Source organism: Halictus rubicundus, chromosome 16 (genome assembly GCF_050948215.1).
Source record: "Halictus rubicundus isolate RS-2024b chromosome 16, iyHalRubi1_principal, whole genome shotgun sequence".
NCBI lineage: Eukaryota > Metazoa > Arthropoda > Insecta > Hymenoptera > Halictidae > Halictus > Halictus rubicundus.
In genome coordinates, this window is record NC_135164.1 from 1,813,828 (window position 1) to 1,838,034 (window position 24,207).

Sequence of the window (24,207 nt, forward strand, 5' to 3'; positions counted from 1 at the left end):
TCCAAATTTGGCAAATATATATATAGACTTTCGTAACTGACAGTGTATGCACAATCGAATTCGAACGTACTACAACCACACGCATACGCGCGCACCTATGAGTGACATATATCGCATAAATGTTTACAATTGGCACTTACTTAAAAACATGAAAAATTTGCTTTTTTACATCGCTAAACGATCGATATAACGATGGATAAATACTGCTTCCTCTGTGTCGTAATACTCTGCGAAATGAAAAATCGTTTAACACGTTAGTAATCGTTGAATCGTTTTTACAGGACGAACCCGAACTACAAAAATGATCGATTCGTGTAGAGACTTGTTCCTATTATTGTACTTCTTGAACAGTGTGTAGGTATAATAGTATGTAATTGACAACTCTCTCAAACGAAAATCGGAATGTAGGGTAAGGGATCCAATTACTGCGGGGGTACCAATTACGGTGCCTATATTAAGTACACTTATTTCTAAAGCATTAGGAAAATTAAAAAAGAGATATTAAATTTTTTCATTAAAATCAGATAATGTACATACATGTTATATATATATATCTTTTTAAATATTCATTATGCTCTAAAAATAAGTATAATTAATATAGGCAAAGTAATTGGTACCTCCACAGTAACTGGGCCCCTTACCCTACCTCTAACGACGATTCAATGAATTGTTTGGGTGCTGAAATGACGTCTTTCCGATTATTTTTGTGCGATCAGTGCAACTTGAATTGTTCTAAGCAATCGAAATTATACAGGTTACAATTTACAACAAATTTTGTTAATAGAATGTAAATATATGAAATACGTTAGGAATTAGAAATGACAGCGATTACGTCGATGGAAAATCGGGAAGGTGGCATTCCATGAATTTGTTAATAACTTTCTAAAAACGTGAGTACGTCATGACTTGATTCACGATTCATGTGAGGCACAAAAGCAGTATTCCCACTTGTACTTACAAATAATTTCCTCTCGTATGACATTAACACGACACTATGTACATCACACGACTTATTAGGTATGAATCGATTCTAGAAGTTCTGTTCAATGTCTTGAATATAAATATTATTCTTGATAGATATAGATTGACATAGAGCTGTTACATCGGAAACACTTGTCTTACAACTTTAGTCGCTATAGATCGTTTGTTTGTAAATGCATTCGTCGTAACCAAAATATTAGAATCAACATTACGGGCGTCGTGTCAGACTTGTTTCACGCGATACTACTGCATGGTAAACTCAACAGGAATTCTCTGATCGTACATAAATTGTTCGGTAACCGAGATCAACGTATATTTAATTGTTGCATATACCGAACATAATTGTTGTTATTGTAATACTGTGAATACTTCGAAATGCAGGATATAAGTGACCATAAGCCACGTAATTCAAAGGAAACGGCAACCAAACGAAATCTCACGTCACAATCTGTATCTCACTGAGATAAATATTAAACGTTTCGTTTAACACCAAACCTACCATCGTCGAATCAATAGTTCCAGATTTTCTATTTCGCAATTGCCGAAATTATTATTATTATATGCTCGGTAGGTTCAGCGTTAATTTTTTCCGACAAACAAACCGATAATCGCGAGCGAAAGACAAAACACAACAGGAATCAGAGTTACGATTAACAGCTTACGCGAGTATCGAGATAATACTGATCCTTACAATATACATACGGTTGTTCTCTCGTAAACCAATAGGAAACAACATTACGTATAAAAACGCAGCGTTCTAGAGAGAATGGCAGCAATTTCCATATTCCTTTTACGACATCACTGTATGTCTGTCAAATAAGTTTATGTGTTTGAGCGTCGGTGTTACTCTCTAATGTACAGGGTGATCCTTTTAACTCGTAATCGCTGCAACGCGACTACAAAAGCGGCAACAACAAGAACACGTCGCTACTACATTCAAGGTACCGACTGCTTGTTCATGTATAAAACCCGAAGCCATGCGCTCATTCTTCCGGAGACAATCGTCGTTCGCCATTTTCTACTCCTGCAAATGATCCGTGAACGTTCACAGGGTTTTCAACAACAAAAGCTGTACACGTGAATGTGCACAAGGAATAATAGAAGACAATAAAACTTTCAGCTCGTTGTATCAAAATCGTCCTCGCTGCCTCGTTTTCTATTGTTTTCTATGCAAACCGCGATCCAAATTATTGTAAACAGCAATGTTTCCTCTGGTTCTACTCCTATGGTTTACAGTAATTCTGTACACGATTTGGTATCGATAATTTTGTCGAAGAAGACAACGATTTGATTCTACTCTTCCGTCACTCATCGCTTTCGAACTGGTTCTAACCCTCCGCATTCGAATTGCAAATCTAAAATGCGAATCGAAAAATTTCAATTTGCCAAGAAATCATATAGAATGGAAATATCTCTATAATAAAACAACTTCGGACGCAAAGGGTTAAAATGTTGCAACGTCCGCGTAAAAAATACGTCATAGAAAATCTGCCAGAGAGATCTTTTGTTAAAACGTGTTTCTTTAATATTAATCCGTCCTTAATCCAAATACGTTTCTATCGATACAGGGTAATTCGTACACACGACTATCGAAAAGGATCTTCACGTGATATTTCGTCCATTTTTATTCTACATTTTCTCTTTCATAATTGCATGTCGTCGTAAATAAGTATGTATATATCAAAGTGCAAAAGTAATCGGAAAAAAACCAACAGCGCTAATTCTCCGTGTCGACGGGCTATTAATCAACTTTCTTTTTTTATAATTGTTTAACAACCTGTAATCCACGGATTGGTTTACAATTAGAGAAAACCGAGCCGGAACCAGCAGTCTATCCGTATTCAAATTAGCCCGGTCGTTAGCATACATCCACTTGATGCTCGAGCAGTTGGCGAACTATTAATTCTGGTAGAACAAGGTAATACTGTACCGCCCCTCCAAAAATACTAGGAAATCATTCGCGTTAATAGCGCTGCCGTGGAAACTGGCGATCTTAATGGGATTAAAAATAAAGTTGAACTGCTTACCTGCGATTTGTGCGATTACTATGAACATGTACCCGTGAGAAATGATTATGTGCGTTTCATTGATGGCGTCATCATGCTACCGTCGTTCAAAGCTATCGCTAATAATACATACCGAGTACTCTACAAAATGTCCTAAGTTTCCTCATTACTTTCGTGTAATGCAAAAGGGTCGAATCTAAACGAACTCCACACGTTTATCTACGCTTTTATTTATCCACTTTGGTATTGTTAGTGCCGAAGGCAGTTACTTTGACGCCAATGCGAACGACGAGAAACAACCGTGCCCCTCCCGATCCGTGGGAGCACGGTTTTATCGGTATTCGATTGGGCAATGATACCCTATTATATAAAATTGTTAATCACTTTTTTTTTTAATAGGTAGTAGTAAGGGTCATCGATAAACTCGCTTCGATTCGGCAAAGTTCTCTGACATACCTAAACACGTCCCTTAGATTTAATACGACGTAAGTACCTGAGATTATATATATATATATTTATATATATGTATAATGTATATTAATTATATTCAAGGTCTAGAATCAGATCGGGCATACTCTTGAAACGAGTATAATCCGAGCGGCGTCGATGATCGCGTTGAATTTGTGCCGTTTCTTCTTCAACTTCCGGTGGCCAGTGTCCGCCAGCCAACGAAGATGAATTGTTTCGAAAATTGTCGGATGACCGTTGTACTTGATGAACGTCACGAACTGTTAGGTGCCATTCTGCCGCCACGCTATACTAACTAACTTGAGTCGGGGACCGTAAATCCTCAGTTTGCGTGGCAGCATTCCGACCTGCGAACAGAAAACTCGATCAAACACGCTCCGAACGGCAGATCGCCGCGTCTTTTCCGCTTCCGGTCATCGCGCATCGACTCCGTGGACACAAATATCACCCTTTACAAGTGGGTACCTTTGCTATTTTTAATAGTAAAAATGTAGAAAAAGTGAAATTTAGAGAAAGCGTTAATTCCGCGAGAAATATTTCTCTCGTTAATTTGAATAATCCAGTTTTATTAGTATACGCGTTGCATAGTATTTCAGAAATTGCGCTTGCAAATGCACGGAGATTTACAGTCCGCCTGTTCCTACGTGTAACGTTGGTGGTATTTTATTGTGTGTAATTTATCAATTTAACTTTCGCTTCAACTAGTTTATAAATGGCATGTGAATATCACACCGTGCACTATAGCGTTCGCTATTATCCGTGGTTTCACGTAACAGCGGTAGGTTCTGGAACGTATTACCCGCGGATACGGCACTACCGTACTTACTACTACCCACTACGAACTTGCAAATTGCCATTGTTGCACGTCGTGACGTCCTAGTTCGCTAATACTTGCAGTATACAAAGGTCGCAAAGTATTCGCTAATGTAGAGGGCGTGCACTGCGTTGTTGCCAAAACGAGAACAACGCAACTATTCGAAAGAAAGTCCTATTAAAACATTTATACTTTATTTGTTACTTGCTCGATCACTTTGACCCGCTTCGTAATTATTCGAGGGACAACGTATTCGAGAAACGATTGATCTTCATAATTTTGTCTTGATCAAGAAATAGGAAATTTGCACGGAAACCCCATCGCGACAGCACCATCGTTCGTTCAGCACTTCATTCATACTTCCTCGTTGAACGATAACTAAAACCAGATTGTTGGGCGGAATATCAACGAACACAGCTGAATCGAACGTTGTCTGCTCGAATGCTTTCGTTTGTGCTTGCTCGCATTCGTCGCCGTTCATTCGTGTGCGTTCATGCTCGCGCGTTTTGTCTTTCTGGCTCGTTCGCTCTTCAGGTATGGACCATGCTTTGGCCTCCATAGTACTCAGTTGTGCGACTTCTGCACACGGTATATTAGCAGACCATTGCTAAACAAACCTCTTGTGTCAGAAATTCCTAACACTTTTATTTGCATTTTTAATGCAATTTTAACTTGAATCCTCTACAAATTCACACGTACTCTGTATCATATCCGAGTTCAAACAAAATGGAAGCATGAACGCGTTTGCGCGATGATAGGTTAATGAATGATCCGATAACATGCGAGGTCTAATCGTGCCGGGACAAGCCCACGTGGCCGGAAATGCAGCAGCTAGATCAAATTGCACGGCACATGTCCTCGCCGGAAACTGCAACCGGAACCGGAAAGTCACGCGGCCGAGCGAAAACCAAGGCGTTGTGGACGCCACATAGGTGATGGTTGCGAAACTTTTACTATTAACGTTAGAAACGAGCTGGCAATAGTCCTCGAAAATGGCCAGGCCAGCCTCGGTTCACAAATTTATAGATAACAATGCTGCCGACCCTAATTCTGCCGAAGACGAGGAGTCAATTTAAAGTTTAACCCTTGCTTTCGCATTACAAACAGCCTGGCGGATTATCCGCTCGAGTAGATCGGGTTTCAAGACCTATGAGAGATTAACTGCTCGTGTTTCAGTTAACTAATAACGGAGCGTGGTTTATTGAAACATCTATTACCGGGTCTTTGTACTCCATGGAGTTATTTAATCCTCGGTTAGGGGAGTGTCTCGATGAGCGCACGATTGAGGATGATTGGAATAATTATGGCTTTGTGTGGCAATTTTTTAAAGTACATTGTTGGTAGGACTGGTTCCAACAATTGCGTAATTAAAACAAAAGTAAATATTGGCTGCGAGCCTTATCCTCCAGTATGCACTGCTTGGTATCTTTTTATCGATTTTGGAAGATGAAAAATTGTGAATTGCTACATGTTGCGAGTCAGTGTGAAAATTTGTTGACGTGTTCGTCTGTGTAAGTCCGAAGGCATCGTTCCACACATGCAACATACTGTTAGTGGCCAACTTGAAATCTTCAGAAGGGTTTAAAAGGTGTTTCAAGTGGCTGACACTCTAGCAACCCGAATCGACCATACGTTTGCTAGCCGACCGACTCCAAAATCCATTTCCCTGACTCGCAACGGTACACACTAACATGGTATCCACAGATTTTAGCATAGAAGTGGCTAAAAAATTACGTCCTCTAAAAAAAAAAAAATGATCCACCGGAATCACATTAAAGAAATTATTCATCGAAAATGCTGCATGTAGAAAGGTCTGTAAAAACATTAAAAAAATTTTCTCGCGAACGAATCCACCACGGATTTAAAGATTGAACTTTCCCCTGCACGATGACACCTTAAAATTTCATGTACGATTTTTTTTTAACGAACTATCAAACTTTAAATGGACCAGCCTAGTACGTATGTTTGTTGGCGAATGTTCGATTAAAAATAAATTGTTTACAGTACCTCACGTGGGCGTAGCATCACTATGTGCTATGTGTCCGGTTTCCCACGGGAGCGGTAGCGTATTAGTTAACGACGAAGAGGAACACCGAGCCATTGAACATCGATCTATTGAACACCGCTCCAAACCTGGAACAAAGAATGTGCAAAATGTCTGGTTAGTAACAGAATCAATTTTTCTTTAACACGTCTGCATATACGGAGTGTTCAAAAAAACCATTCAATATGTATGTGGTATATGGGATACACTGTACTGAGTAAAAAAGCTTTAGTAAACATAGGTCGAAAGGTCAACCGTTTCTGAGATATAAACATTTTTGTTTGCTAACATCATTAATTGACTACTGACTTTTTGATATTTATAGAAAATTTTCCACGTGTTATGATTTTCCGCTACAGAACCGACCGATTGCGGATGAAATCTACTGTCGGCTCTTGAAGGAGGACATTCAGAACGCGGTTTGTAAACACTAAAGTAAACATCGCATGCGATGGAAGCGAGTAAGTCAATCATGATACCAGCAAACAAAAATGTTTATATCTCAGAAACGGTTGACCTTTCGACCTGTTTACTCAAGCTTTTTTACTCAGTACAGTGTATCCTATATACCATATAAATATTGAATTGTTTTTTTGAACACCCTGTATATTTGTACATTTTGTGAGTTTAAATTCCCACTGAAATCCCACCAACATCTGCTATAGCGGTGCGCAGTGCTATCGTAATACGTTTCAGTGAACCGTGGACTTATTGTATACTGTGGCTGGCTAATCGTTGGAATACGGTAATGCTTCGATAATTTACATACCTGATAAGTCAACACCGGCCATACTGCAAACATCAAGACCGCCAGTGCTCGTCGCGCAACAGTGTTGCTTCGATCCCAATGGCTTTGGTCTACATAATATCTGCGCAAACACAAGAAACAAGAACTATGATTTAGGAACCCTGGAAATAACCATCAAACTTTTATATAGCCTACAAAAAAGAATAACATAAAATTTTGTAGCTCCCCTTGCTGCATCTATGCTGCCGAAACTGCGAATAGGGAAAATAAAATTCTATTTTATCTCGGCGATTCTTGCTTATCAAAATTTCCATATAAATCTCCGTTTAAATATCGATTAAAATGTGAAGCATTTTCCTTAATTCTACCGCAAAATTGGAATATTTCAATGCCACAAAAAAGTTTGTTTAACGCTAAACCAAGCATTAAAAGGATCCGGTAAATGTTGACTTATAATTTTCCATCATCTGTTAAATTTAAATTTACGAAATTTATTCCATTATTTTCCATAAATGAATTTTCGAAATTTCGATGATTGTAAAATATAAAACCGGCCGTTTGAACGTGGTGGGTTTAACGTTGAATCAACGTGGAATTATATTGTCGCTGATCATGAGCAGACTCGTTAAACATTTTAGTGGGCATCGCGAAAGTTTATTCCGCGTCGCGAAGTAGATCAATCGGTTTTCGATGAAGTATTCTAATGAATAATGATTCCGAAGCCCGCAGGCACATCAGCAGCAAGTGAGTGGAAACGTGTACGTTCCTGGGGAGAGTAGAATTTACGGGGCCCCGACAAGCTTTTCGGAATTCATGGGCTGTAAAGTCGAAGCACGAAGATATATGATCGTTACTGGCGAGGGTCAACGTAACGTATCGCGACATGCTGAATCAGTGAATAGCAAGAAAATGGGTGCAAAGCGCAAACGAAAAGAAGCTCGTTAAATTGCAAAAAGTGTTAGCTCCGCGTCGTTTCGTCGAAACCGTACACACGATCCAATAAATCCCACCGTGCAGACGTTTTTTGATCATTTTATCAGCGCGCACGTTTTTTTTTTATCTCGAACTATCGTGCAATATTGTGCTGCAATATTTTCTGCATCTGTTAACGAGCGACGTTTATTACCGTCTACATTAGCATCGAGAATTTGGAGCTTCGCAGACCGAAAGTCTTAACTTTTCAGCTAAAAAGTATTTCACCTTACTTTAGAAAATTTACACGAATGCATTTGTTCAGATATTTCCCGATTTTTATTACAACGTATGTCTACAGAAATAATTTGATAAGTTAACAGATTTGGCGCTTGAGACCGGCCGCCATTTGCTGTTGCCTGTACTTACCTTAGTGTAAAGAAGTTCTCTAGAAATCCGGCGAAAATGATTGTTGAACAGCCAGTACAGAAATGGATTCCAAAAGCTGTTGGATAGGGCCAGCCACGTGGAGAGAAAGTCGAGGAATGGCGGTGGTTTGCTTCCGGTACACGCTGCAACAACTTCCTGAATCGTCCATGGTGTGACCATAACAATGAAACCTAAGCTCATCGCCGCCATTGTTCTTGAGGCAGAAGTCGACAGTCGCCTTTCGTGATCTACAAGCTGAAACGTGTACGCGACGCGTACGCTTGTTTAATGTTGCAAAATTAACCGTATGAATGAACGTTAACTCTATCGCTTCATTTATTAAAACAAAGATTCCCCTTATTTGACTTTCCGTAGAATTAAGCTCTAGGACAATTTGGATTCGCAAAATTTATTTGCATTGTGGTAACTAAAATATATTTCAGCCGCTAATAACCATTCTGTAGTCGAATATTTGATTAGTAATTTGATTAGAAATGTAGGCACACCATTTCTTGCTGCCGAGACTGTAATCTAATAAACCTAGCCTAATAGCCACTCTTCAAGATTCATACCTCGTCATCGCGTCTCCGGTTACAAAGTCCAGCCAATTAATGCGGCTTGATTAAATTAATTTAAAAGGAGATTCAGCCCCGACTTCGCAAAGTTGCTTTCCAGAACTTATTTCCTGGTAGCTGCATTGGTTAATGGCTCGGAACATCACGGTTCATTAGCATTGAATATAGTGATTGAATTAATGATATCACGCTGGCCTTCCCTCCGCTGATTATATTACTTTCGTAAAGTACAACTTCTTGCCAAATAAATTTCAATGAATGAAAAACTTCGGCTGGAAATTGCATGGAAGACGCTGGACGCAGAATTCCAACAACTTGCAAATATGTAGCGGTGTTAGAACTGTGCCAAAATAGTATACAGGGTGTCTCATTTAACCGTGACACCCCAAATATCCTTTTCAATTGTTCAAACACAAAATATTCACTCAAATTCCAGAGTATGGCTGGACAGAAAACAAAACGAGCGACAGTGCGAAGGGGTTAACGATGAAAATGCCGGCCCCGTTGACGCGAGCGAAAATCTCCAAAATTACGTGGGCAAAAGCTCGTGAAATTAGTCGACAAAATGCATTAGAACACAGAGTAATTATCAGAGGTTTATTTCCGAGTAACAGGCACCACGCGCGATCCCCTAATAAGTCCACCCAGTTGAAAATTAGGCGACGCGTACAGAGGTGTTTAACAGTTCGGTACATGCGCGGCAAGTTGCCTTTTACATTTACAAGATAAGACGCGAAGGTGATCCACCTTTTAGAGGAGCTTAACATAGTCCCGAAAGTCACGAAGCGCTAAGCTCATCAACCCTAAAGCTTTGTATCTGCGACGGCAGCGAAGGGATTACGGATCAGCTTACTTGGACGAATCCCTTCCCTCCCGTATCCTCCTAAAATTATATACTTCCCTCTCTACTGTCCTCAATTTTTCTTTCCTCTGTCTGTTCCGACCATTTATTTAAACCTTAAGCTCCGTCCTAATAAAATTCGTCCTCCGTTACGCTGGTTCGCACGGAACTTTGAAACCTACAATCAAAGCGACTAAAATCTAGTAGGCCTGTGAAAAAGTTGTGAAAAGCAACTTTTACTATTTTGCCTGCGATTCCGACTAATTTCTAAAAATAAAAAAAAAACAGTTCTCGCCTTTCGAAGAGTGTCCGAATATTAGTCCAAGCATGATCAGAATGGTCACAGGACATGATCAAAGGCTTCCGAACGAAACTTATCGAGCAGTTCCGAATGAAACGGTGAATGCGGTCGGATGAGACTTCATCGGGTGCATCGCGTCTCGATCTTCCCATGAGCATTTTCTCGAAAGTGCGGTGAAAAGAACACGAGTTTCGGTGTGCCCGGGTTCGTCTAGAATGTAAGAGGGAGACGGGGGGTTCTTCTTCGATAGCTCGCTTTCAAATCGTTCTCTTACGTCATCCTGAAGCGAACGAATAGATGACGTAGATATTCGATTCGGCGAGGGACAAATTACTGATGAAAATAACGGGAAGGCGTCTCAGGTAACCAGCCAACCAGTGCTGTTGGGACGATCGAGCAATAATGTGCCTCGTTTCGGAGCCGTTTACGAGGACTATACCACATACTACGCCTAATACTGCAATCCCAACGTTTGACAAGATTCGTGGATTATTGCGCCACCGTGTAGATCACGTATTGGAATGTTTGTCCCCTAAAGCCGAAATCTTTAGGGGAGGCATCCCTCATGCGGCCGGGTAATGAATTGCACACATTCAAATTAAAATCCGACGTGCATATAGAGAAATGTAAACTTACGACGTCGCTGAAGCATGTTTATGTGACTCCCGATACGACTATGTACGTCCAATAACTGTTGACAAATACGGAAATTCCTCTATATCGTCGTTGACTGTTGGATTCATGGATTTCACCGTGCCAAAACGTATAGCCTGATAAAACGAGTCATTGATCTGCTCAATGGCTGCAATTTCGACGACGGTCACGCGTCCTAAATTTTTCAACTATTGCTGCCGCCAATCGTTACGGCGGCACGTGCGCTCATCTCATAATAATTAACCGTTTACTCGTCATTTTTACAGGTCTCTTATCTTACGTATTCGTTTAACGATCGTACAAATGCAGGTCCACGTAATACAGCTTCTGATATAGCGAGCTACCCGAGTTGAAAGCTATCAGTACACGCGCGAATTGTCAAGTGCTCGAGTGCTGTACGCAAGCTCGCGAAAGTTCGAACACGAAAGGGCAATACTGACGGCAGCATGTTCATATTTGTTGCGGTATATCTGCGCTGAAGACACTGTTCGGAAGAAAGCCGGATGTCCTGTGAAACTGACACGACAGTTTCGCTCTGATACGAAAACAGGTCGATAGCGGCTCAATAACGCTCGATGCAACAGCAATTGCAACATTTTGCGAAAACCGACAAAATTATATTGCGCCAGCTAACAGGCAATGTTGAATGAAACATGTGACACGACTTTTTCCAATCATTTAGAAATTATTAGCAGAGTAAAAAAAATATTTTTGACGAAAATTCCGTGGGTACCGAACGAGCCCCGTTTCGCAACAACCCGTTCCATTGTTATTGTAATTTTCAGTACAAAAGAAACGCGATAAATAAAATTTTTGCAATCGCACACTGACTACTTTGAAGCCCACTGTGTAATTTATTGTTATTGTAATCTCCAACGCAGGAAAATGGGAAATAAAAATTTGTATCAACGTTTATCGACATCACCGAAACCCATTGTTAAGTGTCATTTATTTAGGGCAACCTCCGACACAGAAAAATTAGAAATAACCATTTTTATCGTCGCTTATCGACACCTTCGGATTCCACTGTTGAATATAGTTTATTGCTATTGCAGTCTCGAACACAGAAAACTGGGAGAAAACAATGTTTGTTCGCATCGACACCCTGCGAAATTCACTTTGAAATGCATTTTCGAGAGATAGCAGATAAAACAGTAATTTCCGAAATTAAGTTTATCGGGGATAACATTCCCCGAACAATTACACTCATTTGTAACCGGAGGTGTCACGGCTGTTCTGCTGGTTCTGCATATAAACAAAGATTATATCGATTTCACAGCACTGATGAGTTTCCACTTTTATGTTTTATTGCTTTCGCTTCCTCGCGTGAAGTCGGACAAGCTTTTTGATGGAAACATCAAACGCGGTCGGCCACGTTCAATTGTTGCCTAACCGCTGATCGAATATAAACGCGCGAGAATGATACGGTTAATCAAAGTAATTGGCCAATTTATGGCTGAGTTAAATCATTTATTCATAAATTGTTTGGTGTGCTTTTTGAACGCGTTACAAACGTTCTGTAGCTTTTATTTCGAGAAAGATTTTGCTTAATATTTTATGCAACTATTCCACGACAAATTGATAAATCAAACAATGCAGTTGATGGGACATAAAACCATAAAAAAAAAGTATTCCATATTTGAATAAAACTCTGTCTACCGACGGGGAATTGACGATCGTACTTTTTTAGTTTTGTTTGTGGACTTGAGAAGATGATTCGAAGGAGGCAGAGAAGTTGGGAACTTATGCTAGATCGTCAGAGTACTTAGAGGACGAAAGAATCTCACGCGACTCGTAAAACGGGCAAAATTACCCAGCAGAGGCCATTTCGAGAAAGAGGGAGGACTTGCTTTACGATCCTCGAGCAGTGTATTATCTCTTTACATCGATCTTTAGCTGTAACTATGTGGAAACTTCGTTTGAAACTTTGAACGCGTTTATTCTCGGACTCGCGTTCTCAAAATTGTCAGACGTAAAAATTCGGAAAGCGAACAGACTTATTCATTTCGAACAAGGATCACTCTTGTAGAAATCTATTACAAAACCTCTACTCATTATCGTAGAATTATCTTTCGTTTAGAACGCTTCTTTCGACTATTTAAGGATAATTTACGCATCGAGAAAAGTTAATTTCTCCTCCAAGCGCTAGAACTTTCTCGATTCCTCATGCTCCTTTTTAGAAAGAGCATGTTATTTTATTTTTGCCGGCGGCTGAGATGGATGCTGCACTAACAAGTACTTCGCTGAAAATAGCTGCATCGTTAAATTGTGGGCTGTCCGGCAAACAATAAGAGTAATTAAGTCAGAAGATATTTCGCTATAACAAAACTGGGAAAGATAATTTATACCTGCGTCAGCAGCGAGCCAAGCAACAAATTTAATACATTAACGCGAGAGTAAATATAACCGTACCTCGAAATTAATTCTCTTAATTGGTAGACCCCGGATTTATTGCAAAAATGAGTATGTGCGATTTGAAGCAGTGAAAACAGAATTTATAAATACTGTTATAACTGCAAAATAAAAATATTCCAGGCACAGAAAGTTTTCTTTTGCAGAAAAATCCACTGTAACTTTGGATACAAAAATCGCGAACACAAAACAGCGTATATATTCCGTTAATTGCGTTATTATTTGAATAGCCACGAACGCCGAGGAAAATCGAGCGAGGCCAACGAATTCAGTGAAGGAAAAAGGATTACGTTCTCCCCTAAATGGACGTATGCTAAGCACACACAGAGGGTAGCTCCGTGTGGGTGTATTTAAATCGCTGGTATTATAGCGGCCGAATTACAGCGACGCGACGGTCAGCTCGGGATTTTTGAAGGCAGATTACTATTCATCCGGGTGGACGATAACATTTATCCTGGAGAATATTCGCCTAAATGGGGCTGGCCAATGTCCGGCTCGATCCTCTCGGAACTGGGACACCGGGGAGAAAAATGGTTAACGAGGAACTCTGGTACTCCGAACGAAGACGATCCCTCCTTTCGTCTATCGCCTATCGTATTTCTATTCGTGCGAACTGTTCCGCGATTTATTGCCGCCTTCGTCGCTGTAATTTACATCGTTTAAACATATATTTTACACTAGACAGGAGGAAAGCATGTACAGGGCGATTCGCGGAAGTCTAGGAGGTCAGAAGTCTTCTTTTTTCGGCGAAGTTGGAAGAAAACGTCAGACCAGGAAGATAAATGCCGCGATGCAGACTGCACGTTCGCGTTGATACTTTATTTGCGAATGCAGAGATACCCCCACAATAGTTGGGTCCCTTACCCACGGTCGAATCGAAACATATTTCTATTTGCAACCGAATTTATGCTACAACGCTTTTAATGAGAAACAAAGCGAACACGGGAATTTTGTTTCTGCCAGATGCATCACTGTATTTACAAAGAAAGTATTATCCTGAGTCTGTAGTCTGCATCGAGCCATTCTTCTTTCTCCACTTTTTCCGCGACTTTCAACAACAAAAAGATATAACCTGTTACATGTATGAAAACGGAGTAAGAGAATGCACAGGAAAATGGAATAAATTTCCTTGAAAATAGAATTCTCTTGGAAAATTCTAGTTTATCTTCCGTATAAATTCACACTCTGGCAACACACGGTGAAACACCGAATATTTTTGAACGGTTCTGGAACGATGGTCAATAGTTCGACGAATTGCTCGGACCTCCAAATTATGGTTCCACCACAGGATTTAATTTCTCAATTAAACGATTCCGTAAAATTTTATTACCGCCTCACATTCCGGCAAGAATTTTTACAATAACGGACAAGTTTCGGGTTGAAAGTTTTACTTGAGTTTAGGGGCTAATAAAACGATATTCGATAATCGAAAGAGTCCGAGCAACTATTGGAGAATTGCTTCCGTCCGCCACCTGTAACTGTTCACCGCAGGAACGATTACTTTCTCTTGAAATTTCATTAAACTTCGAAATTTTGGCCAGAATTTGTTGGTAGCATTCCATGCGCCCACGCGAACTTGTTAACTGCAGTTTGAGAATCAATTCGAGTGCTTATCAGACTCTCAAACCCTTATTGCCGGGTAATAAAGAATTTCTAATTACCTAATAATCGAGCAGCTATTCCCGATTGTGCGCACGTAAACGAAATAAATAACGCGCGAAACAGGCGAAGCACTTTCCACGGAAAATTTAACGAAGAGCGTTTGTTAACTGAAAGAAATTACTGAAAAAAACCGGTCGGACAAATGTGACATTTTCCTGGAAACTCTTTCTCCCCCGTATCTCATTTGCATGCACAATTTTCCGTATGCGGGTTTCCTCGTTTTTGTCGGCGCCTCCGCCAGACCGAGTACCTGCCCGAGTACTACATAGTTGCGAGTAATATACGGTTTTAATCAAAATTTTACAAATTCCGTAATAATGACTCTGCCGTTCTCATTCTTTAGCAAATCTGGCACTTCCTTGTTCATGCGCGGTAGACCCTACACGGTTAAACTCTCCGCGAAGTCGCAAGTATTGACTCGATTGAAGGCGTTGTCTACTCGGCCGTAAGTGTCCTTCAGTCCTCGCGTTCTCGCATGTACGATGCCTTCCTGTCTCTCGAGATGCTTGGAATCCTTAAACGGATTAAATTAAGAGGCCGCCGAAAAGACCCGAGCAAACTTGTCCCGGAACCGTGAAAACGCCAACCGAAATCAAACGCTCCGCCACCCCAAGAATCCGCGAAACTTAGGCGTGTTCCGTGGACCGATACGACGCCGCATCATTATCTATGTAATTTAACACTATGCCTACCGCGACCGGTCAAATGACCGTTTTTAAAATTTCGATTAGAATTTCCTATATACAACGTAATTGAATCGCCTTTAAACTTCACGACTTTTCCTAAAATATGCGTATAATACATTTTTCAATATTCACTTCTTTTTTTCTTGTTTATTTTCTGACAAAAATTTGTAGTCTGTCTTACCTACCACGACCGGTCATTTGACCGATAGAACGATTTATATCTTTTTGTAATAGTATTCTTTCAAAGACTCAATTCGGAAACTATAAAGTCGTTACAAACGAAAGGTAATGCAGTTGTGGCATGATTTTAGCCGAAAAGTGCCTTCCAGGGACTGCTTTACGGCACTTCAAAGTGTTTAGAGTTCTCGCTCGCCTATCGGCCTCGCGGTGTTTATTTGCCTGATTGCTATCCGAAGCGGTTCAGAACCTCGGATTTTCTTACACCGTCTTATCTACTATGACTGTAAAATAAATAAAATCATAGCCGAAGGTGATGCCTAGACGTCTTCTCACGAATTCAAATCGGTAAAGTCTTGTGATCTGAACAGAGAGCATCAAAACGTGAAAGTTACAAGGAGCATATTCGGCAGTCTTTTACTATTTTCTATTTTTATTCTATTATTATTCTACTTTTATTTTATATTGTATTACGTGTTATAAGTGTTATTTTCAAAAAAGTGAACAAACCAACAATACTTTGTAGTAAGTTTCACATTTTATCTTTTGTTCATTTTTTTATCCATCTTGATTTACATTCTTATATTTTAGTTTTTATTTTGTCCCTTGAATATTCATTCCCAAAATGTCAAGACGTTCGAACAGTGTAAATTTATTACTAGAGAAAATAAATAATATTGATGAAGTGTGTTCCGAAGATGATCAGGATATTTTTGATATTGAAAATGACAATGCGGAAAAGTATGATCTATTTGAGACCGACTCGAACACCGATGAGGACGAAGAGAATGTTTCGAACGTACGTAGAGGACGAAAGAGAAGGAGATTTTTAGTTAGTTCCGATAGTGAGAATGAGGAAGAGGTAATCGAAACTGCTGTAGACGGAACTGTTTGGCAAGGAGTAAAAGAAGGGTCTAATCCTGGATGAGCACCTATTCATAATATTTTTAGGGGAACATCAGGCCCAACAGAGTGTAGTAAACGAAATATTATGCGGTGAAAACGAATAAAATGTACATTATATACTCCTAAATAAAAGAAACTATATTTTTATACTGTCACATTGAGAACGAATAAAATGTACATTATATACACCTAAATAAAAGAAACTATATTTTTATACTGTCAAATTGGCTATTATCTTCATTCTATATTAAAAAATATAAGTTGTGCTAAAGACCGGTCATTTGACCGGTCGCGGTAGGAATAGGTATACGTGAAGTGTCGGTAGGAATAGTGTTAAAACAGTAAAGACATTTTCCGTAAAGATCCGCCGGTCTAATTATCGCGGGGAACCAAAGTTGAAAATGTATTCCTCCTTCTGGCCATTTGAACAAGCTGAAAATAACATAATGACCTTAATAAGTCTAATGATCGTACACTAACCATTAAACATCTTTGCCAACATTTACCGCGTTCTATTAAAATCTGCAGATTAATAACCAACTAGCGGCCCAGTCATTTTGAAAGCCGGTCGGCGGTAGTATTAATTTTCCATTCAGTAAATCCAGCGAGTTAACTTCGAACGGAGCTCTTCGGATGTTCAAGCTCCGGGGGGTTAAAAAGATGTGAACCGGAAATGTACGTACAGGTGAATGAGATGTACACGTCGGAGTTCGTCGACGCCGAGCGACGCCGAGACTCGCGAAAATTCCGCGATATCTCGTCGGGAAGTGGTGCACGGAAACAAATGCACGACCACCGGCGTTTCTTTGAGCAAGCAGCAACACGCGCCACTCGAGATTATTGAGTCGAAGAAATATCTCTGGTAATCTGTTCCTTCGGGTCTGAAAATCCTGCGGACCGTTGAACAGATGCCGTCGGCGGCGGTTACATTTTCGCCGTGCGCCGCATTAAAACGTCGTCGCCGACGGTTTCTATCCGACCTATTTTGTAAATGATCCGCCGCGGTGGGTGTTTGTCCACGCCGAAGCGCGACATTTTTGCTGCCGCTGCGAATATTTCGCGGCGATCCCCGGAAACCCGGTTTTTTCTCCCTTCCCCGTATTTCGCAAATAACGTCTGAAAGCTCGACGGCAAACGGGGAGAAAACACTTTTGTTTGGACAAGTGCGCAGCCGGTCGCGATTCGATAATAAAACACGGACGACAACGAGAAAAACGGTCATTTTTATTTTGCGCGTGAGGGCGCTCCGCAATTATTGATTCACCCGACGAATTTTGACCGCTTATTTTGCGTTTTATTAAGCAGAATACTCGGATTTTAAACGTTTTGAATGGTTCGATGTGCCAACGTTTTCGGAGATCGCGAATGTTTTAACGATTAGCCGCCGAGGCAAGAAGTTAACGAAGGGACTATATATAGGCGAAATTCGCGTGAGCGTCGAGCAATTAATGATGCATAGAATGAGCCTCAGCGATTGTGCAAGGTGATTTGGTGAACTGCTGCTCTTACGTTCGATTCGTTGATTGGAATTTCAAGTGGAGCTAAACTTACCCTCTCCATGTGGCCTCCCCTAACGACTTCCGGGGTATTAATGCAAACCACCCTTTTGAGCCGCAGTTTGTTAACATGGAAGGCCGAGCCGTAGCAGTACATCAACACCATCGTCGTAGGAAAGTAAAAACAGCAGCACGCCAGGATCCTGGAAACGAGAAACCACCAGGTGTGATTATGTGCTTTTCGATAATAAAATAATCGAGTTTAATTGCCTGCTACTTCCGGCGTTAATAGTATTTTCATTTTTAGAAAGTATTCCGATTTTATGTGAGACAGTTGAAGAGAAAATATTTCCAGTGAAACATTTCCGAGAGAAATGCTAGAGCAACAAATTTCTTTTACGTTAAACCTTCAAAGCTGTCTGCATTCCTTTGATTAATGCCACCGGCTGAAGTACATTGGCGTGCATAGAGATTTTAATATCGTCAAGTTATGTCTCGTTACGTCAAAAGAATCCGCGTTGCTTGCAGGCACGATGGACTTTAAATATTTATTAAACGATAGTGCTTTCGATAAAAATCGTGTAAAATGTGTGTTCTTCGCGAGAATCCCTTAAAACTTGATGCAATTTAGTACGTTTTTTTCATTTAGTACGTGAGTTTTTTCATTTTCACGTTCTAATTATGTGAACGCGTGGACCTATAATTTCTCTCGGGAAAGTCTACGAGCTCGAACAACTTCCTTTTATTTTAATCATCGGAACTATTCCACCTGAAAACTTCAAGAGGGTTGATTTCAGCTCGGATGTTTTATAAACTTCCGACAAAGAAGTATACGTTCGGGAGAACTTTAATTGGCCGCCATCGAAGAAGGAAAAACAATGTAAGGTGTACTATTCCACTCCATCTACAAGTTCCGTGAGCACTACTACATTTGTAAAGCACGAATACTCTGCGATGCGCATTATTATTCCTCCTGAACTGGGGCTCGAGTTCTCTTTCACTTTGTTAGCAAGGAGCGAGTGCATTATTGCTATATATATATATATATATATATATACCTAAATTACAGTGTAGAAAATGTACAACAAAATTTCTTTAGACTGTCCACTTTATTGTGGTTGTTGTCTGACAAAAAATTCGGTGGACTTCCTTTGATTGGATTGCGCAGTGCGATGGCACTCGCGGAAGATTGAAAATTTGTTGTACAGTTGTAGCTCGGGCACAATGGGAGAAACACATGGTTTAGAACGATACCTAAGGGATGCTCTGGCGAAGAATGGATCGCAGGCGAGCAAACCGGAACCGTTGAAGTAATAACCGCCCCTTGGAAGCACGAGAGCGCCGAAGATCGCCACGCTTGCTATCCACGTGGTTGACATCACGGCCACGCAACCCTGCCGCATGTAATACTGCGTCACACACACAGAAAGCAATCATTCTTCTGCTGTTTCGTCAGGAAATCGGCATGTGCACATTAACATACATTTTAACATTATAGTTACGCGCAGTGTTCCTTCTCGAGAATTTCTCGTGAAATTTAAATCTAGGAAAATTCTTATGAATCTCATTTATTTTATAACATATTTTCGGAAATGAATTTTTAGTTAACTCAAATTGCATATTACTAATCAATCGCGTACATACAAGCATATCTACAGGCAGCATATCAATGACTACGTATGCATGTTTGGAATGTGAAAATTTATAATAATTGTTGCGAATGCATGTCGATGTGAGGTAATGCACTTGGTGCTTTAATGTTCGCTGCACGACACAATGTGATACAAAGTTTAAGCGGCACCGATGAAACTTCGGAAAAGTGACGATCGCGTTACCTCGTCATTCTCTGTTTTGCGTGAACAAACAGGAAGTCTACGATTGAATTCCAAAGACGAAGGTTTAGTTCTAGTTCTAGTTAATTCTTATAACTCTATAATTTATTTGTTATAATTTTTATGGATTTATTATTTGTATAATCTGGTTAATCATAATTTAGCCTGTCAGTATGAATAAGACATACAAAGATTGCTGGGAATATTTTCGAAAAAATAAAAACAAAGAGTCTGCTACCTGCAATATTTGTGCAAAACAGCTTTTATGCAAAGAATCGGCAACCATAGGTCTTCGTAGGCATCTTGAAGGTGTTCACAGTTTTAAAAGAGTGAAAAGTAAGGATGAACCAAGTACCAGCAGTTCTAGTTTTAAATCCGTCAAACGATTTCGGTATTCAGGTGACAATGAAACAACTAATCAATTTATTACACGACCAACTTGGTCAGAAATAATATCGAAACTGGCAGCTGTTGATAGATTTTCATTTCATCAAATCGCTAAAAGTGAATTTATAAGACACTGTTTATCGCTCAAAGGATTTAGTCTCCCTTGTAATTCAACAGATGTAATGCAATTAATGATGGAGTATTCACAGAAAAAACAAGAATTAATTCAAAAAAGAAAAACACTAAAATTAAACAACAAAAAATTCAGCATTTTCTATTGATGAATGGACGAGTGTAAACAATAAAAGATATATGGATGTACATATGTATTACAGTAGTAAGGAATCTACCAATCTAGGGTTAATATCAATTCATGGAAGCTGTACAGCTGAAAAAACTTTAGAACTACTTAATGTAAAACTAAATTCTTTTAGTCTTTCATTACAAGAAGATGTTCTAGCTGTTGTGAGTGATGGGGCGTCTGTTATGCAAAAATTTGGACGGCTCTCTTCGGCATACCAACAGCTGTGTTATAATCATGGGATACATTTAGCTGTTTTAAAAATATTTTATGTAAAAAAATATACTGATGATACCCAATCTGGTGATTCGGACGAGAACAATAGATTTTTAGAAAACGAAAATAAGGATTCAGCCGATTCAGATTCAATCAGAACAATCAGAGAAACAATCACAGCAATTCGAAAAATAGTAAAAATATTTTAAAATTCACCGGTAAAAAATGATATTCTGCAGAAATATGTAGAGGAAGAACAAAATACAAAATTAAAACTCATTTTGGATTGTAAAACTAGGTGGAACACTATGGAGGCTATGATTAGACGATTTTTGAAAGTACGGAATCCTATTAAAAGAGCACTGTCTGAAATAAATGTAGATTACATGTGGAACGATGAATATATTCAAATTGCCGACATTTTATTAGCAACATTAGAGCCTATAAGAATTACAATAGAAAATCTTAGTAGAGATGATTCGACGTTATCAACTTCTGAAGGTGTTCTTAAATTCTTATTTAAAACTTTAGAAAAACCGAATACTGAATTGAGTAATGAGTTTCTTGTTGTTATTAAAAAAGAGATATCTGAAAGAAGAGGCAAGATTGTTGTATCCCTTATGAAATATCTGCATAATCCAGAATCTCTGCAAAAAGATTCAGAAGATAAATTTTTTTATTTAACATCCAAGGCAAATATGTATAAAATGGCAAAACAAATTCTAAGCAAACTTTTCGGAAAATGTAACAATGATTCTTATGAAAATAGTGAAAAACTTTCAGATTCTCAGAATGAGGAACTATCACTGGAAAAACAGTTAGAATTAGAAATTGCAGATAGCCTTCAAGAATTTAGTGTCAAGAGTTTAGCGGCAGAAGAAAATAAATTCCAGGCTATAACAAAAGAATTCCAAATTTTTGAGCCCACTGGAAAAAGGACAGCCAATCTTCAGCAACCTTTGGATGTTCTGTATACGATAAAGCCAACATCCACACAAAATGAGAGAAATTTTTCTACGGCTACAGATTTTGTTACAAAAAAAAAGAAGTAGATTGTCTGATTCTACATTAGACGCATTATACTTCTTAAGAAATCATTTCAAAACAAAAGCGTAATGTTTCACTTTATAAAAGTTTGGTTTTAAACAAATAAATTTATCGGTTATATTTAGCGTCTATTTCTTCCTTGTTTTTAAAGTTACGTACATATAGAACAGGAATAAACACTGAGTTAAAGTTTTTCGCCCTTTCGATAAATATTATTAACGACATTCCAAATATTATAAGTTTCCCAATATTTTATTATTTTATTAAAAATTCTCGAGAATTATCGAGAAATATAGTCTTATTTCTCATTTCTCGAGAAATGAAAAATGTTGAGAAATCAGGAACACTAGTTACGCGCTTACAATGGCGCGAAGCGTGCATCTCAACGCGTTAGGAATTACAAGGCACGCGTCACTGCCAAATGCCACACGTTCGAACAAATGGACAATTAATTATTCATTCGGAACATAATCAAATTACGATAGACGCGAGCGGCGGGAAAGTTAATTAAGAGAAATTAATAAACGAGTGCATCGAACGATTGATCCAATGGTGGTATCGGATTAATGCAAAGCCGATATCGTTTTACAGACTGTGTGTGTGTGTATACATATAGCGTCGATATAAAACCGATGTAGACCATAACCGGCATAATAACACAGGCTGTAAAATCATAACCGGAACCGATACAACCGGGAACCTTTTTCATTCGTAATTGTTATAACGCCGTTTCGATTCTTACGACTATTTCGGGAACCGGAAACGACGTCGTAACCATTTTCAGCCCCGCTTGCTATGTATGAATTAATTCTATGGTGAAATGTTTAAACAGCGTGTCGCGGCTCCTGCTAGAAACGAAAAATTCAAGTAACATGCATGTATTTGTATTTTCTACATATAAATTTCGCACAATTAGATAAAAATCCTCGGTATTTAAGCTGTGACAATTTCGTTAAGAATAATAGTAGAATAATAATCCTGGACGCGTTTTAAAGCTTGAAGCCTCTACTTTCATAATTCAGGCACAATCCACTGTAGATTGTTTCACGTTATGTTAAAATTCTTTTCAGCTCCATTCCTCTCTTATCCCTCTCTGCTCCTCCGCTCATGAATTCTCTGTTATTTAATTTTGTTTTACCACTTCGTATTTCGTTCTATTTATCCTCGGTGCGGAATTTGCGGTTCTCGAGAGGGCTGACTTTTCTACTTCTTTGTTCGTGGACCACTCTTCACTTGGTCGTGAGTGGTTCAGTTTAGGGGTTGGAAAGTGGCTCGGTTTTTTGCTGGCCTTTCTCTTCCATTTTAGTTTATTTGGTGTCGCTTGTTTATTTCAATTTAGTTCGGTGCGCAAGAATTCGGGAAATGGTCTTGAAGCGTATCAATTTTATAATTATGAGAATGGTCCGCCATCCGAGGGCCGAAGAACCAATTCTTGCTAATATTATACTATAAACAATATATATATATATATCAAAGGTAATATCTGGTAGGCAGACACGCGATAACTCGACTGACAACGCCCAACTAATTGTTTGTAAGGGTGAAACATCTTCCTTTGAGATAGCTCTCCTTACAGGACTAGGAGGTGCTCATGTTCAGTGGTCCCGTTAATTGCTGCGCCGCCTCGTGAGGTTTACGACACGTCAATTGCTATTCAGTTGATAGTCCAAACGCCATATTGCTCGCATTTGTCAAATAACATGGCTTGGTACGCTGTAGCATAGTAACCATAGAACTTCTGAACCCTCCTTGACGTTCCAGCGTTCTCTGCTTCGCAGCGAATTCAAGTCAATAATTGCTTATATTAATTTCACCGGGAGTGAATATCATCGTACAAAATTCATCATCGTAGCAAAATTGAGTAGATGCAGTTTAAAATTGTAGAAAAATTAAAAAAATATGTGAATATATTACTTCTGTGGAAAAATCCCTAAGATAAATTTTACATTTCCAATTTCAGTAGATTTTATTTAAACTTGATGGATGCAGGATAACGAAATAATCCCTAGGATAAATGTTACCGTTCTCATTTCGGTTTCGGTAACTATTGCAGGTTTGCTGGGTCTTTAGGGGGATGTAGTTCGGTGGCCAACGTGTTCAGCAAATTGATAAATTAGATTTTACGAGGATCCAGTCACCGGTAATTGTACGGCTGTCAGAAACATCCGTTTTCGCGGGGTTGGACGCAAACCTTGACACCGGAATAGGAACCTTCGTCTATCGCGTTTCCTTCCTGAATCGCACAGAGCGACGAAAGCTGAATGACCATTCGGAACGTTCGAAGTTCCACGTCTTACCGTGCCACGCCATGG

The 24,207-nt window shown here is 39.4% G+C and overlaps 2 protein-coding genes across 3 annotated transcripts in view; one reads left to right on the forward strand and one right to left on the reverse strand.

The window, feature by feature from the left end:
* Positions 1 to 611: 611 nt before the first annotated feature.
* The window catches only part of LOC143362094 (trace amine-associated receptor 8c), a 42,041-nt gene continuing 18,445 nt past the window's right edge, over positions 612 to 24,207 (reverse strand). Inside the window, exons 5-10 of the mRNA XM_076801935.1 lie at positions 19,367 to 19,521; positions 18,168 to 18,315; positions 8,403 to 8,657; positions 7,083 to 7,182; positions 6,277 to 6,402; positions 612 to 3,802 (exon numbers count right to left, since the gene is read on the reverse strand). Of these exons, the coding sequence (XP_076658050.1) occupies positions 6,278 to 6,402; positions 7,083 to 7,182; positions 8,403 to 8,657; positions 18,168 to 18,315; positions 19,367 to 19,521 (783 nt within the window). The 3' untranslated portion in view covers positions 612 to 3,802; position 6,277. The remainder of the gene's footprint in view (positions 3,803 to 6,276; positions 6,403 to 7,082; positions 7,183 to 8,402; positions 8,658 to 18,167; positions 18,316 to 19,366; positions 19,522 to 24,207) is intronic.
* Positions 20,106 to 20,993, forward strand: LOC143362124 (uncharacterized). Of its 2 annotated transcripts, XM_076802004.1 has the most exons (3): positions 20,106 to 20,343; positions 20,541 to 20,649; positions 20,766 to 20,993. In XM_076802004.1, the coding sequence occupies exons 1-2, from the start codon at positions 20,118 to 20,120 to the stop codon at positions 20,627 to 20,629; spliced, it is 315 nt and encodes a 104-aa protein (XP_076658119.1). In that variant the 5' UTR covers positions 20,106 to 20,117; the 3' UTR covers positions 20,630 to 20,649; positions 20,766 to 20,993. The 2 variants fall into 2 exon arrangements, with proteins under 2 accessions (XP_076658119.1, XP_076658118.1); XM_076802003.1 differs by having other exon boundaries at positions 20,541 to 20,993.

Bases quoted from the DNA above. Each gene is read 5' to 3' on its own strand.
- LOC143362124 (XM_076802003.1), top strand. From the start codon at position 20,118: ATGAATAAGACATACAAAGATTGCTGGGAATATTTTCGAAAAAATAAA. The intron at 20,344-20,540 runs GTGACAATGAAA...GAGTATTCACAG, and splicing joins CAAACGATTTCGGTATTCAG to AAAAAACAAGAATTAATTCA.